The 19106-nt window shown below is 46.6% G+C and overlaps 1 protein-coding gene across 2 annotated transcripts in view; it reads left to right on the forward strand.

The window, feature by feature from the left end:
* LOC120992188 (B-cell receptor CD22-like) overlaps nucleotides 1–19106 on the forward strand; it is an 87229-nt gene that overhangs the window by 49012 nt on the left and 19111 nt on the right. The window contains exons 6-9 of one of the 2 annotated variants that reach the window (XR_005776936.1): nucleotides 528–770; nucleotides 10811–10896; nucleotides 13442–13508; nucleotides 13643–13728. Coding sequence is in view for 1 of the 2 variants with exons in the window: in XM_040420992.1 (XP_040276926.1) it covers nucleotides 528–770; nucleotides 10811–10901; nucleotides 13442–13508; nucleotides 13643–13728 (487 nt within the window). In the remaining variant the exon portion in view is untranslated. Of the gene's footprint in view, nucleotides 1–527; nucleotides 771–10810; nucleotides 10902–13441; nucleotides 13509–13642; nucleotides 13729–19106 lie in introns of both variants that reach the window. The other variant, XM_040420992.1, reaches the window with a different exon arrangement.

Raw genomic sequence — 19106 nt, forward strand, 5'->3', positions numbered from 1 at the left:
CAAACTTTCGCATCCCACTGTAAAGATGGTTAAATACTTACTTGACTGCTGAGCTGCTGCTATCTCCATTGCAAAAGCACAAGTTACAAGTTCTTCTACTCAGGTACGGAACAGATATGTGCGCTTCTTTTCCTGTTCTGCTGCATTTACTACCATGTAGCTGAAATGGAAAAGAAGCACAAACATCTGCTTGGGACACAGTCGGAAGAGCCTTTAGCCCGTGTGAGTACAGCAGAGACAGCGACAATGGCGGCGAGGAAGACGGGTAAGTATTAACAAAACTATCTTTCTTCAGCAGGTCCGAGGGATGATTTTATTTTTTTAATGCCCTGAAAATACCTACTTGGTAAGGTAATCTTGGTCTTTTTTTCTTTTTTTTGACGTGATTTTTATTTACGTAATTTTTTTTTTAAACGTGATTTTTTGATCTCTCATTTTACTGTTGGGTCACCAATAATATTTTTATGGCATTATGAAATGTAAACAATATAAAATATGTTCATACAAATATTTTCTCCCTTCTGCAGATGCAGCAATTGGAGTTCACATCACCATGAAGAAAGAACATGAAATCTCTGAATTGGTCTGTGACTTCCTGAGCAGCCGGCCTGATATAACCCACTACACCTGGATGAAGGATGGGTCTATATTACTGAATGAGATGGAGAAGACCCTGACCATAAATATCAATGAGGAGAACTACGGCCAGTATTCGTGTATCGCTCACAACATCGCTGGGAATTCCTCCTCGGAAGAGATCTGCATAAAACGTTAGTGATGATGAGAGTTGTAGTGGTCCATAATCCTAGTGGTAGTGGTCCATAACGTTAGTGATGATGAGAGTTGTAGTGGTCCATAATCCTAGTGGTAGTGGTCCATAACGTTAGTGATGATGAGAGTTGTAGTGGTCCATAATCTTTCTAATTGTGCAGTTCTTTTGGATGCTATATAAATTAGAAACATGCAGAAAAACAAAAGCAGAGAATGAACACTTGTTACATACTGTATAAAGGTCAAAAGAAGCAGCTGGAAACTAGCAAGTCCTAGTGTCACAATGTAGTTCACAGTGACACGGGTTGCCTTGTTGCTCACGTTTGCGCTCTGGCGTACTGGCTACGGTGGATTCCGTGTATGCTGGTGGCCAGGGGCGATGTGTAGTAACGGCAGCCTGTGTGTTTACTGTCTCTTCCTTGCCTTCCCCTCCATGTCCCCTGGTTCGTGTGAGGTTAAAGTCTTGGTCTGTGTGTGGCTACTAGAGGTTATGTTTTCCTGTTGGCTGTGGGTTTGGGTCAGTCTGACTCTAGCCTTACTGAGTGCAGGAGCTATGCACCTGACCTGGGGTTATTCCACCTGCCCTGTCTTTGTGGCCACCTAGTAAGACATCAAGGTCACCTTGCCTGGTACTGTGTTTTGGGGTTCAGCTATCTGTTTACCGGTGGATGAACTCTGCATGGGAAACAGGTATCTGCTAGTCCGGTTCTATGTCTTGTGTGCAGCTCTGACAGTTTGCCCATGGACTACCTCCACATGGGGAACAGGCATCTGCTAGTCCAGTTCTATGCCTTCGGTGAGAGAACTCCTGAGTTCTCCAGAGGGAGGACATCTAGTTTGTGAACAGCTCTGCCTTTGACCACCATGTGTTGTTCCGCATTGGGGTCCAGGCATTTGCTTGTGTTCTGGTTCCTGTTTGTCTTGTCTGAACTGTGTCTTGTGCAGTTATGTTTGGGTTTAAAGTACGTGTGCCTGGGTTCCAGGCCTTATTTTTGCGTGAACCGCTGGTGCTTTCACCGTCAGTCCCTGCAGGTAAGTGGCTAAGTGCACTGAGACCATCGTGTCCAAGATGCATCTAGACATGGTCCCCCTGCTGTTCCTGATCATTTCAGAGGTGTTTCCATCACTTTCAGACCTTTTCCTATGTTCCAGGCACCCTCCCCTCATCCGAGCAGGGGGTGCCTGGTTGTCTCCCATTGACTTCCATTATATTCGGGTGCTCGGCTGAGCGCACAAATTTCGCGATGTGTTCAGACCGTACACCTGAACACTTTGGTGCTCGCTTATCACTAGTGTAGAACACTGTGCCTTGCAGTAACACGCATAGTGAGTCTGCTGTGGTAGTGAAATAATACTGTCAGTCAGTATGACATGCAGATTGCAGGCGTCGCTCTTAGAATCACTGCACACTTCACTTATTTGGGCCGTCACGGGGCCAAAACTGTCCAAATAATTAAAGTGTCGATGTTACAAGTCGATGTTAGCGCCAGGTATAAAGAACCATGCAGAGGCCCAAGATCCTACTGTAGCATGAAAGAGTGCACTCCTTTTACACCAATTGACTGATTCCACATAGATTTCTATAGAACCTGTTCTATTAAACTTGGCATCAGATGTGTGGGATCAGGAGGGTGGCAGCATCAGAATAGTAGCTGAGGCAGGTAACCAGTAAAAAAGCGGTCCACGCCTGATTCATCTTGACTAGAGTTGAGCTAATCAAAGTTGTCAAAGTGGAATTCGATCCGAATTTCAGAAAAAATTAGATTTGCACCGAATCCGAATTTCCTCGCGCTTCATGGTAATGAATTGCATTTTTTTCCTAAAATGGCTGCTGCACATGTAAGGACATGGAGCAAGGAACTCAGGGAAGGTGGGATCACCCATAATGTCATGCATGCAGCCAATCAGCCCTGTGATGTCACAGCACTATAAATAGCCTCAGCCATCTTGGATTCTGCCATTTTACAGTGTACTTAGTGCAAGGAGAGACGTCAGCAGGCGCTAGGGACAGTGCTAGGAAAAACTTAATTGTGCTAAAAAAACGATTAACAAGTGCAGGGAAAAATTATTCAAGGTGTAGGGAAAGGATACGGAGGAATCATTAGCCGTTGTGTGGTGAAGTGCAAAAATTATAGCCCTTTTTGGCCTGTATTAGTGGCAAAAGAAAAATATATTTGCTGTTCAGCGGTGCAGTTATATGTTCTAAAGCCTTTTGTGTTGTGTATAAGTGGAAAAAAATAAGGGCCTATTTGCAGTTCAGTGTTGCAGTTATATGTTCTAAAGCCTTTTGTGGAGTGTATAACAGGAAAATAGATAAATATATTTGACGTTCAGCGGTGCAGTTGTATGTTTTAAAGCCTTTTGTGGAGTGTATAAGAGGAAAAAAGAAAAATATATTTGATGTTCAGCGGTGCAGTTATATGTTCTAAAGCCCTGTTTTACGTGGGCGTGCATTAGAGGGAAAAAGTACTTATTAGCCGTTCTTTGGTGAAATGAGAAAATTACTGACTTTTTGGGGGTGTTTTAATATCCTTTTTATTTATTTATTTGATCTAACAGATGGATTACTGACCAAATGCTCTTCGAGTGAAGGCGGATGCTGCACAAACAGGATCTGTTTTTTTTGGGTTTTTTGTTTTTTGTTCTGACGGATCAGAGGAAGGGCAAAATAATTAGTGACGTCTACACAAACTTACTGCTGACACCCTCTCCACTCTGTCAGGGGCTCAGCTTGTATAAGCGTTTAATAGAACAGGGTCTGTAGACATCTATGTGGAATCAGCTTTTTCTTGGCGCTAACATTGACCTGTAAGTCTGTGTACATACTTGAGTTATTTGGTCAGTTTTGGCCCCATAACTGCGCAAATAAGTGAATTGTCATCTGCATGTCATACTGACTCCCAGTATTATTTCTCTACCACAGCAGACTCAATATGCGTGTTACTGCAAGGCACAGTGTTCTACACCAGTGGTCCCCAACCTTTTTTGCACCAAGGACCGGTTTTATGCAAGACAATTTTCCCGGGGACCGGGTGGGGGGAGAAGGGGGCGGGGGTTCTGGGGCGGGGCTTAGGGGATGGGCGGGGTTGACTGATTCACGCGCATAACAAAACACAAGGTGCATATTAAAATATATAACACTATATAATGACTATATAAACTGACTATGGTCTCTGCTGCACTGGTCTCTGCTGCACTGGTCTCTGCTGCACTGGTCTCTGCTGCACTGGTCTCTGCTGCACTGGTCTCTGCTGCACTGTACCGTATTTGTCGCCCTATAAGATGCACCTAGTTTTAGAGGAGAACAATAAGAAAAAAATATTTTTCATTACACCTCAGGTCAGACCAGCAATCAGACCCCCAATGTTAATCAGACCTCAGATCAGACCCCCAATGGCTCAGATCAACCCCCAAACCTTTAGCCATCTATCAGCCCCCAATGTCAGCCATAAACCCCCCCAATGTCAGCCATAAACCCCCCCAATGTCAGCCATAAACCCCCCATTAGCCCCTCATGTCAGCCATAAGCCCCCATTAGCCCCTCATGTCAGCCATAAGCCCCCCATTAGCCCCTAATGTCAGCCATAAGCCCCCCATTAGCCCCTCATGTCAGCCATAAGCCCCCCATTAGCCCCTCATGTCAGCCATAAGCCCCCCATTAGCCCCTCATGTCAGCCATAAGCCCCCATTAGCCCCTCATGTCAGCCATAAGCCCCCCATTAGCCCCTCATGTCAGCCATAAGCCCCCCATTAGCCCCTCATGTCAGCCATAAGCCCCCATTAGCCCTTCATGTCAGCCATAAGCCCCCATTAGCCCCTCATGTCAGCCATAAGCCCCCATTAGCCCCTCATGTCAGCCATAAGCCGCCATTAGCCCCTCATGTCAGCCATAAGCCCCCATTAGCCCCTCATGTCAGCCATAAGCCCCCATTAGCCCCTCATGTCAGCCATAAGCCCCCATTAGCCCCTCATGTCAGCCATAAGCCCCCCATTAGCCACTCATGTCAGCCATAAGCCCCCCATTAGCCCCTCATGTCAGCCATAAGCCCCCATTAGCCCCTCATGTCAGCCATAAGCCCCCATTAGCCCCTCATGTCAGCCATAAGCCCCCCATTAGCCCCTCATGTCAGCTATAAGCGCCCCATTAGCCCTTCATGTCAGCCATAAGCCCCCCATTAGCCCCTCATGTCAGCCATAAGCCCCCATTAGCCCCTCATGTCAGCCATAAGCCCCCCATTAGCCCCTCATGTCAACCATAAGCCCCCCATTAGCCCCTCATGTCAGCCATTAGCCCCTCATGTCAGCCATAAGACCCCCATTAGCCCCTCATGTCAGCCCCATGTCCCTCATATCAGCCCCATGTCCCCCAGCTCAGCCATCAGGCCCCAGTGCAAATAAAAAATAAATAAAAAAAACACTTACCTCTCCTGCTCCTGGTCACCATCGCGATCCTCTTCATTCTGCTGTCGGCTGGCTGTGTATAGCGGCGCACAGCGTGAGGTCACAGAGAGACCTCACGCTGTGCGCAGCCCTGCACAGCCGATAGCCGAGCCGAGGACCAGGAAGCGGTGAGTACAGATCCTTCACCGCTCCCTGGTCCTTCTGTACTAATGAAGCGCTTCCATAATGGAAGCGCTTCATTAGTACAGAGTTAAAGACTGCCCTGATCGCCGCGGCCCGGCTAACAATCCTCCACGGCCCGGCGGTTGGGGACCGCTGTTCTACACCACTATAAAGGCTCTCTGCAGCCAGGAAATAATCGTTTTTTAACGTGATCTGCGGCAAATAAATTCAGATCAAACCAAATTTTTTCAAAACATTTTGTGAACCGGCTGAATCGAATTTTTAAAAAATTCGCTCATCGCTAATCTTGATAAAGATCAGTCTCTCCACATTTTGGGTGGTCAGGCGAGTTCTCCTTGGGGTAACTATGGTCCCTGCCGCACTAATATGATACCACACTACTGGCCAGGCAGGACAGCTATTCCAGGGCAAACTCGGCCAGTTGCTACCGCAAATCCAGTTTGGCTGCCCTGTAGTCCAGCGGATCTTTAATGTGGGGTGGCATGGTGCTGTCCAAGTATGTGACCACCTGCTGGTTCTGCTCCAGGTCTAGCTGTTGCTGCTGGTGAGTAGTTTCTTCACTAGGCGGGTTAAGAAAGCTGCTCATCATCAACTCTAGACTCAAGCTGCTGCTGATGGAGCTGGTACTGTTTCTACCCCCCACCTCGCCACAGCAGCCATGGCAGTGGAACAAGAGTGCACAGAACCCCCCCCCCCCCCCCGGTCAGACCGGCTAGAGGATGGACGATGGTGCAGATAGGCAGCGGCCAACATAGGATGTCTCTATAGTTGTTCAGTTTGTCCTCCCTCTCAGCAGGTGTGAAAAAGGCTCCCATTTTGGACCAGTAGCAAGGATCCAACAAGGTGGAGAGCCAGAAGTCATCCCTCTGCCGAATGGTGACAATTCGGCTGTCACTACCCAAAGCAAGTGAGCATGCATCGGGCCATTTGTGCAAGTGACTTGGAGGGACTCCCTGCCTCCATCTCCACTGCATACTGCCACGGTGTGCCTGGTTCCTCTGCCTCGTCTTCCTCATCTCCCTCTTGCTCTTCTGGCTGCTCCTGCTCTTCCTCTCCTGTCACCTGTGTAGAAAAACCACCCATTTCTCTAGATATTGCTTGTGCTCCAATGTCCTCCTCCTCCTCCTCAAGTTCAGCCCCCACAGGGCTCATGTGGCCTTGAGATGTAGGCGCCATGTCTCCAGTCCGCTGACCAGTTAGATGTACCAGCATCTGTTCCAGGATATAAAGCAATAGAATTACTATGTTCATCCCATAGTAATGGCGACTGACAAATAATATCCTCAAAGGGCCTGTGCAAATGGCAGGTGTCACGCATTATCTGCCACCAGCTGACATTGAAGTTATACAGGGGAGTACTCCTGTCCACTTGGATCATCAAGAAATCGTGGAAACGCCTCATATCAGCCTATGTTGGGGGACACCTTTCTGCCACTGCAGCTCAAGGAGGGTATGCTTTGTGGTGTACGAGTGGCTGAAGTGCATGCAACGTTTCCTGTCTATTTTTAGGATGTCTTGCAGATGGGTGGAAGACTTCAGGAACCGCTTGACAACCAGATTGAATACATGTGCCATGCAGGGCGCATGGTTCAGCCCTCCTTGACGCAGCGCCGACACCATGTTATTCCTGTTATCGGTCACCATGGTTCTGATTTTGATTTGTCAGGGAGAAAGCCAGGATTTAATTTCTTGGTGAAGGACACGGAACAGTTCCTTTCCTGTGTGACCTATTTTGCCCAGGCAAACGAGGTGTAGAACAGCGTGACACAGACGTGCTCTGAAAATGTGGTAATCTGGAGGAGCACTGTGAATTGTCCTTGCAGTGGAGGCTGAGGACACGGTGGAGGATGAGGAGGCAGAGGCGAACAGGACCAAGGGCGTGAGAACGTGGAGGCGGAAGTGACATCTCCTGGCCAAGTTGCTGGTTTGGTTGGGCAGGAACCGTAAAGGACATATATTGTCCTTGACCATAGTTACAGCTCCACACGTCAGAGCTGCCATGCACTTTGGCAGACACCGACAGGCTCAAGGACTGGCCCACCTTCTGTTCTACATATTTGTGCAGGGCTGGCACTGCCTTTTTGGCAAAGAAATGACGGCTTGGGACTCTCCATGTCGGCACAAGCCATCTGTTCTCTGAAAGGTGCAGAGTCCACCACTTGTAAAGGGAGGGACTGCAGCACCAGCAACTTGGCCAGGAGCACATTCAGCTTCTGCGCCGTTGAATGCGTGCACGTATACTGTTGTCTCTTGGCAATCGCTTTGGTGATCGATTGCTGACGGAATGACTGACGAGGAGTAGGAGGGTGTGGAGCAGGAGCATCAGAATCGGTAGATGATGGGAAGGACAAACAGCTCCCTCCGGCCGAGGTGGTGGAGCCTTGACTGCCTGAAATCGACTACATGCCACTGGGTGATGCAGCGGTTGCTGCGACAGGCTTGACCACCACATCAGAGCCATGGTTCTCCCAGGCCACTTTATGGTGACACTGCATATGTTGACGCAGGGCCGTGGCCATGCTTCACCTTTTGTCCACAGATTCTACAAATGGCCATGTTCACCTCCTCCGGCGGCTTAACAAAAAGCTGCCACACCGCTGAGTAGGTGATTTTTCCCCTAACACTATGCACTGATTGACCTCTACCGCCGCTGCTTCAGTGAACCCGTGGACCACTAATTTCCAGGCAGGTAGGCTCCTGCAAAGCGGGTGGTCTACCCTGGGTACATTTGGCTACCAAACTCTCACTGCTGCCACCCTGCTGACTCCCGGTCACGCTAGCGATGATGCCTCATGGGCAAGCTGCCACCCTCTTCTCCCGATGATGACGAAGCCCCTAATTCACTTGGCTCCCAAGTGCGATCAGCTACATCATCATCGATTACTGTCTGCACGTCACTGATGTCCTCCTCAACGGTCTCTGGGTCAGGAGCTTTACCAGTTCCCACGCCACTCTCCTCATCACTACTTGCCCACCTACCGGAGGAAGCGACGGATATCTCCTCCAGATCTTGGCTAGGCAGAAGCTGCTGACTGTCCTCTTGTAGCTCGTCCTCGCTGTATAGTGTAGCTGAGCCCACAGAATATTATACTTCTCTGGCTGAGGAAACAGAAAAGGACAGAGGCAGGTTGAGGACAGGTGAGGGCACAGGGCCTGCTCCCAGGCCATGCCAACTAAGGGTTGTGTCTGACGAACCCACTGACTCTTGGCTGGGGATGTCTGATGTCACTTGGGACAAGGTGGATGACCGAGTCAACCATTCAAGAACCACTGCGTTGCTGGTCAAGACACAACCACTGGATGACACTGGGAGCTCAGGCCTCTCGAAGTGAACCCTGCTGCCACGCCCCCTTACTCTGCTGCGACCTATCCCTGTGCCAGAAACATTTAGGGTCTGCCCCTTCCCTGTGCATTGCCTGTCACTTCACTCTCTGACATACTGCTAGATCAAATAAGTAAATAAAAAGGAAATTAATACACCCAAAAAAATGGCTGTAATTTTGTCACTTCACCACACAATGGCAAATAATACTTTTTTTTGCCACTAATACATGCCAAAAAGGGCTTTCATTTTCTCACTTCACCACGCAATGGCTAATAAGTCCTTTTTTTAACACTTATACACGCCAGAAAAGGCTTTAGAACATATAACTGCACCGCTGAATGGCAAATCATTTTTTTTTGCCACTAATGCACGGCACCACACAACGGCAAATAATACGTCTTTTTTGCCACTAATACACGACAAAAAAGCTTTAGAACATATAACTGCAATATAAATATTTCCTAGTAATTCACCCTGTTAAGGCTGTATCACACAGCACTTGAACCCTAATAAAAAGAACAGTTTGCTGGAATCTCAGAGGTATCATCTATTGCAAACCTAAACGCAGCAGTATAACAGCAATTTGGATCCCCAATCAGTGCAGCAAGGTATAATAGGATTTTTCCTATTGCCCAGGCTGTACACTACCCTATTGGACCATGTTCTGCTTTAAAACTGTGGAATAATTCCTCTCTATCCTCTCCCGACACTTCTAATGATCTTTCCATGAACTTCTATTCAGCAAAATAAAAGTTTTAAAGAGGACCTTTCATCAGAAAATAGTGTGTTAAATTCTTATACGACCTTATGGGGCTGCTCTCACTGATGTCTGGACACTTTTTATTTTTTTTAAATGGACCCCCCGTTCGGCCGCTACGCCTTCCGTTAGTTTTGTCGCCTCATATGCAAATGAGGCGACAAAGTTATATTAGGTGTTGTTCTCTAAGTTCTGGTGGGCAAGGTTATGTTCTCCCTTGCAGCGAGCGCATCAAATCGCAGCGCCCCGCTCTTAGCCAGGGACTCCAAGATGGCGCTCGGTCCGGATGTCTAGAAGCTCAAGTTCTCTCGAATCTCGCGAGAACTTGAGCTCCTTCTCCCTGGCTAAGAGCGGGGCGCTGCGATTGGATGCGCTCGCTGCAAGGGAGAGCATAACCACGCCCACCAGAACTTAGAGAACAATGCCTACTATAACTTCATCGCCTCATTTGCATATGAGGCAATGAAACTAACAGAGAGCGTAGCGGCCGAACGGGGGGGGTCCATTAAAAAAAAAAAAAAGTGTCCGGACATCAGTGAGAGCAGCCCCATAAGGTCGATAAGAATTTAACACACTATTTTCTGATGAAAGGTCCTCTTTAAAGTCTTTGTTATCACTGTCCCTAGCGCCTGCTGACGTCTCTCCCTGCACTAAGTACACTGGAAAATGGCTGAATCCAAGATGTCTGAGGATATTTATAGGACTGTGACATCAGGGCTGGCTGGCTGCTGATTGGCTGCATGCATAGTATTGTGGGTGATCCCTTGTTCCCAGAGTTCCTTGCTCCATATCCTAACATGTGCAGCAGCTATTTTACGAAAAAATGCAATTCGTTACCATGAAGCGTGAGGAAATTCGGATTCGATCTGAAACAAATTTTTCCTGAAATTCAGATCGAATTCCTCTTTGTCAACTTCGATTGGCTCATCTCTTTTGTAACCACGGAAATGAGCAGTGTATAATGCGATGGAAAAATGAATCCAGTGCCTTATATTAACATCCTCTACATGATAAATGCCACTTGCTGAAGAGAAAAAAAAAAACTTTAAGAATGGACAATTAATTGACCACTTGTGTAAAAAATAAAAAAATAAAAAATTAAATTACTTTTACATAGGGTGGTAATGAGGAATGAGCATTCTTTGGAAAGTTCATTCCAAATGCTGTAATTAGGCCAATAATCTTCCAACATAAATCAACCTTTACTCGGAATGGAAAGACTACACTGGATCTTTTTTGTAGTCCGCTACCATGGAAACAAATGCATATAAGCTGCGTCCACAAAACCAGAGGAGATTTTTTAATTAAGACCATTTGCAAAGAACTTTGGAGACTCTTCATGTAATAATGTTTTTTTTCCTGCTTTCGTATAGGTGAGAAGTTGGATTTGCCACTGATTTTGGGGACAGTTGCCGGATGTTTGTTTTTGATTCTTCTTATTGTGATCATCTACTTTTGTGTAAGGTAATAAAGTGTCCATGACACTGACACTGCAAGTTATAACTTGGTTAAAGAGCTCCTGTCAGCCCACTAAACCGTTTAGTTTTTTTTTGCTTAATAATAACCCCTACACTGCGATTTATCCATACATAAGTAAAATAATAATTTTGGTTCAGTAGAATTTGCTAAAACCCTATTTTTATAATATGTAAATTACCTTGCTACCAGCAAGTAGGGCGGCTACTTGCTGGTAGCAGCCGCATCCTCCGATGGTAATGACGCCCCCTCTGCTTGTTGATTGACAGGGCCAGCGGACGGGATCTTTCCCTGCTGGCCCTGCCTGTTTTCATTCAATATCTGGCGCCTGCGCCGCGGCCGTACCTATCTTCAATCGGCGCAGGCGCACTGAGAGGCGGCCACTCACTCGGCTGCTTCATCCTCAATGCGCCTGCGCCGGGTGTAGATGTGACGTCATCGGCGCAGGCGCATTGAGGATGAAGCGGCCGAGTGAGTGGCCGCCTCTCAGTGCGCCTGCGCCGATTGAAGATAGGTACGGCCGCGGCGCAGGCGCCAGATATTGAATGAAAACAGGCAGGGCCAGCGGAGATAGATCCCGTCCGCTGGCCCTGTCAATCAACAAGCAGAGGGGGCGTCATTACCATCGGAGGATGCGGCTGCTACCAGCAAGTAGCCGCCCTACTTGCTGGTAGCAAGGTAATTTACATATTATAAAAATAGGGTTTTAGCAAATTCTACTGAACCAAAATTATTATTTTACTTATGTATGGATAAATCGCAGTGTAGGGGTTATTATTAAGCAAAAAAAAAAAAAAACGGTTTAGTGGGCTGACAGAAGCCCTTTAAAGGGTTAGTCCAACTTTAAATTCACAATATTTTGATAAAGTTCTGACGGTATACGGTATAATTATTTATATCCGGCGTGTGCATGGCCGCATACGGCCATCACAGCGCCAGTGTTTGCACGTTTCATCTAATCTGACACTATTATGAATCGTGTTCGCTCCTGATGACGCATGACATACAAGAGTCATGTAGAAACGCGTAGAGCGAGTTCTTGTGTCTTGCACTGCTTTATGAATGGGGCAGCTTTAATAAGTGCTAGTTCACTTGCACTGGCTCCTTCAATCTGAGCGCATTTGAAACATTATATATCACTCACTTATCAGGGTAGCGCTACTCTGGTGCACCAGAACCAAGCATAGTAGCCCTAACTATACTGACTATCCACTGTAGGGCTCAAACACATGAGCAATTCTAGTTGGCAAGTGGATTAGTTCAGTAGTGTTAGCCCCTGTATAGTGTGTGGTGATATTAATACCTAGTGGGTACAGACTACACGCTGATCATTGTGCTCTAATACTGAGCGACAGCCTGACCCACGGGTTATTAGTCAGGCTTTCAGAGTGTCGGATGGTCTATTACCTGATCCCTCTCCGCACTTCTGATTCCCTGTATGCCTGATTTTATCTATACCCCCTTCCTATTGAGTTTAATAAAGAGTTTATTATTTTCCTATTTAACGTTCTATCAGGCTGAGAATTTATTCCAACTTTAATCAACTGTTCACATTTAGCCAGTACTGCCAGGAGTTGTTCCAAAGTTAATATTTTTGGAATTCTTCTTCCCCATCCTATCTGTTTAACTGTTTATCACAGTAGATGGAGATGAGCAAATTTCTTGACATTCTTTTCGTGCCTGATTTGGCAATCTTTAAAGGCTATGTACTCCTTTGGGGGCAATTTTTTTTATTATGATTGCATCATACTCATTTTAAGCTAAATATACTTTTTTAGATTGATTGTTGATTATTAAAAATATGGAGCCCTCTTCTCTGTACAGAGCTGAGATGCTCCATTAGCAGGATCCAAATTTTCTCTCTGCTCAGTTAGTCAGCTAATCTTACGGGCTAATTATCTCTGCTCTCTGACTTTATAAACACTCATTATAGCTCATTTCTTATCTTACTGATAATAATGTTCCTTAAATAAGTGTTTATGGCCTCTTAAAAAATTAGAAATAAGGGTTATTAGATGACTGGCACAAATTCAAAGTAAAAATTCACACAGATAGACAAACAGTTAGATGTCTTATTACAAAAAAAAATTATGATTATTTCATAGTGTCTACGTCCTTACAAAATTTATTTGTGACAGAAAGGCTCAATATTTTCAATAGAGACCAATTGAAGAAATTATTTTTAGCCAAAATGAGTAAAATGCTATTATAAAAAAATTTCCTTTGAAGGTGTACATAGCCTTTAAGCGTACGGCCACACAGTTTTTTTTTACATGAGATTTTGAGCCAGATCTGCCTGCAGGATTTTTCACCAAAGCCAAAAGTGGATTTGGAAGGAATCAAAAATATAAAGAAAGGATATACTCCTCCCACTTCTAATTAGGCTGAAAATCCTGCAGGCAGATCTGCTTTTTAATCTCATCAAAAAAAACTCTGTGAGGCCATGTCCTAATAATTGACCTAAGATAACAGATACAATCTCTTATATTGATTATGATGCTGACCTTAGAATTTTATCATTTTAATAGACAAATCTGCAAGTCATATTTTCCAGCCTTTAGAAAATACACACCAGCTGCCAGGAGTCCCTCCCATGTGAGTGTTTTTGTTTGTCTGCTTCCCGTCATATTCATTTTACTGTATATCATAGTAGACTAAATGTCTTATTAAAATAAAATGATAAATCTTTGATAGCTTCTACATCCTTACAGAATTTATTTATTTTTTAGAATACAACAGCGATAGATGAAGCATTAACAGAAGAAAATCAGTACGGAAACATTTGCAGTGATCACAATGCTCAACCAGATTCAATGTAAGTTTGTCCCAAAAATTTTACCTATTGTCAGTCACTGCTGTGTCCAATTGAAGAGAACACGAGAACGTCATTCTTGTTGTTCCACCCAAATTCTTATCCCCTTCCCCAATTTCAATGGACCCGTGGTTACGTATTGACAATTTCACTCCATACAACTCTGTTGCCAACTGCAAGTCCTAGGCTCCAGCAGTCCAAAACTTTTGAATGGAGAGACAGTGTGCATGCTTGACCACCGCTCTATTCAAACAGTGATTGGCAGAGTCCCCATGGGTCAGGCCCCTGCCGATCAGAGACGTATCTCCCATACTGTTGATTGGGGAAAAGTGTTTGAGCTGGTATAACCCTTTACAAAAATATCAATATTCCAAATATATAAAACCTCCACCAAAACTAAAATTGGACAACACCCATAGCCACCAATCAGATGTCAGATTTTAATATGTAAAGGCAGGACACCATAAACTACCCCTTACTTGGACTCTGTGCTAGTGATCTCCATGCTGTGGCTTTATGGAACTATACATTCAGGCAAGTTTAAAATTGTAGCATCATAAAAAACATTTTAAGAATCTACCACATGTCTTGTTTCATATCCTGCATTCAGTTTTATTTTTACACCATTTCTCTGTTTTCTATGGAGAACCACTATTTTTTTTACTTTTGTTATTTACGCAGGAGAAATTCTTATAGTAAATTTAACGGGTGATTCTATCTATAAACACAGTCACACACCTTATTTATAGAAATACTCTAGACAGCTGTATCACAAAGGATCTTTTTAGAGCTAGCATTCTGTCCCTGAAAGAGCTATTTTTTGTTTCTTATTTTTAGAGTAATATTCATTTAGAGGTATTTCTGATTAATTTTGTTCCATTGATTTAATGAATTTACAGTATTTTGTTTTGCATATTATTCTTTTTTATGTTCTTTCTATATATCTCTATTACTATGTATAAATATTAAAATTAGTATTAGTAGTTATTAGTAGAGTTGAGCGAACCCGAACTGTAAAGTTTGGGTTCGTACCGAACTTTAGGTTTTTCGGCACCCGGACCCGAACATTTACGTAAAAGTTTGGGTTCGGGTTCAGTGTTCAGCGATTTTTATGGCGCTTTTTGAAAGGCTGCAAAGTAGCCAATCAACAAGCGTCATACTACTTGCCCCAAAAAGCCATCACAGCCATGCCTACTATTGGCATGGCTGTGATTGGCCAGTGCAGCATGTGACCCAGCCTCTATTTAAGCTGGAGTCACGTAGCGCCGCCCGTCACTCTGCTCGGATTAGTGTAGGGAGAGGCTGCAGCTGCTGTGAGAGAGAGATCAGGGAGGAATCTTATGAAGAACAGCTTCTTTACTCAGCGATCTACAGCAAATGTGTTTTGTGGGTGCAGTGCACAATTGTTTTAAGCCTGCCCTGAGCCAACTACTACTGAAAACAAACTTTTTTTCCTTCAGTTAGTCAATATCAAAACATAATCGTCAGCCATTTTATGCAACGATAGTGCACCAGCACAGGCAATCTGCATGTCTGTAAGTCCAGAAATACTGCTTTGAGACACTGGGGTTAAAAAAAAACCTTTGTTTCATATAGTGCACATCTAGGATTATTGCTGCATAAGTGACTGTGAAATTTAGGCCAGAAATACAGCTTTCTCATACTGGGGCATACTAGGGTGAAAAAAAAACATCTGTTTCATATAGTGCACATCTAGGATTATAGGTGCATAAGTGAGTGTCACATTTAGGCCAGAAATACGGCTTTGGCATACTGGGGCATTCTGGGTGAAACAAACCCTTCTGTTTCATATAGTGCACATCTAGCATTATAGGTGCATAAGGGACTGTTCATTTTAGGCCAGAAATACGGCTTTCGCATACCGGGGTGGAAAAAACACTGTGTTTTATATACTGCACATCTGTGATTATAGGTGCACAAGTTACTGTGAAATTTAGGCCACAAATACCGCTGTCATATAGAGTTAAAAAAAATAAAAATTAGTGCAATACCCTATATCAGGGTTTTTATTGGCGGTTAATTATTTTTAACAGACTTAACCACTTTTTACTTTGCTTGGTGAATGCTAACTATGAGGCAAACATCTAAAAAGGGACGCGGTCATGGTCGTGGTGGTGGTGTTGGTGGAGCCTCTGGTGCAGGGAGAGGACGTGGCCGTTCTGCCACAGCTACAAGTCCTACTGAACCTACTACCTCAGGTCCCAGTAGCCGCCAGAATCTACAGCGATATTTGGTCAGGCCTAATGCCGTTCTAAGGATGGTAAGGCCTGAGCAAGTACAGGCGCTAGTCAATTGGGTGGCCGACAGTGGATCCAGCAGGTTCACATTATCTCCCACCCAGTCTTCTGCAGAAAGCGCACAGGTGGCGCCTGAAACCCATGCCCATCAGTCTGTCACATCACCTCGTACATATCGGGGAACCTGTCTGAGCCTCAAGTCATGCAGCAGTCTCTTATGCTGTTTGATGACTCTGCTGGCAGGGTTTCCCAAGAGCATCCACCCAGCCCATCCCCAGGGGTGGAAGACATAGAATGCACTGACGCACAACCACTTATGTTTCCTGATGAGGACATGGGAATACCACCTCAGCACGTCTCTGATGATGACGAAACACAGGTGCCAACTGCTGCGTCTTTCTGCAGTGTGCAGACCGAAAAGGAGGTCAGGGAGGAAGACGATGCAGGGGATGATGAGGTCCTAGACCCCACATGGAATGAAGGTCGTGCCACTGACTTTCAGAGTTCGGAGGTAGAGGCAGTGGTGAGACCGAGGCAACAGAGTAGCAAAAGAGGGAGCAGGGAGCAAAAGCAGAGCAGCCATCGCCAAAACAGTTCGCCTGCTACTGGCCACCGTCACCAGGGACCGAGCACACCAAAGGCAGCTTCAAGGAGTTCCCTGGCATGGCACTTCTTCACACAATGTGCTGACGACAAGACCCGAGTGGTTTGCACGCTGTGCCATCAGAGCCTGAAGCGAGGCATTAATGTTCTGAACCTTAGCACAACCTGCATGACCAGGCATCTACATGTGAGACACGGGCTGCAGTGGAGTAAGCACCTTCAAAACCAAGAAAGGGCTGCTCCTGCTCCCTCTTCTGCTGCTGCCTCGGCCTCTTCCTCTGCCTCTGGAGGAACGTTGGCACCTGCCCCCCAGCAAACAGAGGATGTGCCACCAACAACACCACCTCCGTCACCAAGCATCTCCACCATGTCACACGGAAGCGTTCAGCTCTCCATCTCACAATCCTTGGAGGGAAAGCGTAAATTCCAACCTAGCCACCCTCGATCCCTGGCCCTGAATGCCAGCATTTCTAAACTACTGGCCTTTGAAATGCTGTCATTCAGGCTGGTGGAGACAGACAGCTTCAAACAGCTCATGTCGCTTGCTGTCCCACAGTACATTGTTCCCAGCCGCCACTACTTCTCCAGGAGAGCCGTGCCCTCCCTGCACAACCAAGTATCAGATAAAATCAAGTGTGCACTGCGCAACGCCATCTGTGGCAAGGTCCACCTAACCACAGATACGTGGACCAGTAAGCACGGCCAGGGACGCTATATCTCCCTAACTGCACACTGGGTAAATGTAGTGGCGGCTGGGCCCCAGGCGGAGAGCTGTTTGGCGAACGTCCTTCCGCCGCCAAGGATCGCAGGGCATCATTCTTTGCCTCCTGTTGCCTCCTCTTCCTACTCAGCTTCCTCCTCCTCTTCTACCACCTCCTCATCCGGTCAGCGACAGACCTTCACCTCCAACTTTAGCACAGCCAGGGGTAAACGTCAGCAGGCCGTTCTGAAACTGATGTGTTTCGGGGACAGGCCCCAAATCGCTCAGGAGTTGTGGTGGGGTATAGAACAACAGACCAAAGAGTGGTTGCTGCCAGTGAGCCTCAAGCCAGCCTGGTGGTGTGCGATAATGGGCGAAATCTCATTGCAGCTCTGGGACTAGCCGGTTTGACGCACATCCATTGCCTGGCGCATGTGCTGAATTTGGTGGTGCAGAAATTCATTCACAACTACCCCGACATGTCAGAGCTGCTGCATAAAGTGCGGGCCGTCTGTGCGTGCTTCCGGCGTTCTCATCCTGCCGACGCTCGGCTGTCTGCTCTACAGCGTAACTTCGGCCTTCCCGCTCACCGCCTCATATGCAACATGCCCACCAGTTGGAACTCCACCTTGCACATGCTGGAGAGACTGTGCGAGCAGCGGCAGGCCATAGTGGAGTTTCAGCTGCAGCACCCACGGGTGAGTCACAGTGCGGAACAGCACCACTTCACCACCAATGACTGGGCCTCCATGCGAAACCTGTGTGCCCTGTTGCGCTGTTTCGAGTACTCCACCAACATGGCCAGTGGCGATGACGCCGTTATCAGCGTTACAATACCACTTCTATGTCTCCTTGAGAAAACACTTAGGGCGAAGATGGAAGAGGATGTGGCCCAGGACGAGGAGGAGGAAGAGAGGTTGTCTCTAAAACTTTCAGGCCAGTCTTTTAGAAGTGGCTCAGAGGGAGGTTTTTTGAAACAGCAGAGGCCAGGTACAAATTTGGCCAGCCAGGGCCCACTATTGGAGGACGAGGAGGATGAGGAGGAGGAGGAGGATGGGGATGAAGCATGTTCACAGCGGGGTGGCACCTAATGCAGCTCGAGACCATCACTGGTGCGTGGCTGGGGGAATATGGAGGACGCAGACGATACACCTCCCACAGAGGACATCTTGTCCTTACCTCTGGGCAGCATGGCACACATGAGCGACTACATGCTGCAGTGCCTGCGCAACGACAGCAGAGTTGCCCACATTTTAACGTGTGCTGACTACTGGGTTGCCACCCTGCTGGATCCCCGTTCCAAACACAATGTGCCATCCTTAATTCCCTCACTGGAGCGTGATCGGAAGATGCGCGACTACAGGCGCACACTGGAAGACGCACTCCTGAGAGCTTTCCCAACTGACGCCGGGGGACAAGTGGAAGCACAAGGCGAAGGCAAGGGAGGAGGAAGAGGTCGCCAACGCAGCTGTGTCAGCGCCAGCACCTCAGAAGGCAGGGTTAGCATGGCCGACATGTGGAAAAGCTTTGTCACCTTGCCGCAACAACCGGCCCCAACTGGTGATATGGAGCGTGTTAGCAGGAGGCATAATTTGAACAACATGGTGGAACAGTACCTGTGCACACGCCTACACGTACTGACTGATGGTTCTGCCCCATTCAACTTCTGGGTCTCCAAATTTTCCACATAGCCAGAGCTTGCCCTGTATGCCTTGGAGGTGCTGGCCTGCACTGCAGCCAGTGTACTCTCTGAACGTGTATTTTGCACGTCAGGAGGCGTCATTACAAACAGCCGCAGCCGCCTGTCCACAGCCAACGTG

This window comes from Bufo bufo, chromosome 1, assembly GCF_905171765.1.
Source record: "Bufo bufo chromosome 1, aBufBuf1.1, whole genome shotgun sequence".
NCBI classification, from domain to species: domain Eukaryota; kingdom Metazoa; phylum Chordata; class Amphibia; order Anura; family Bufonidae; genus Bufo; species Bufo bufo.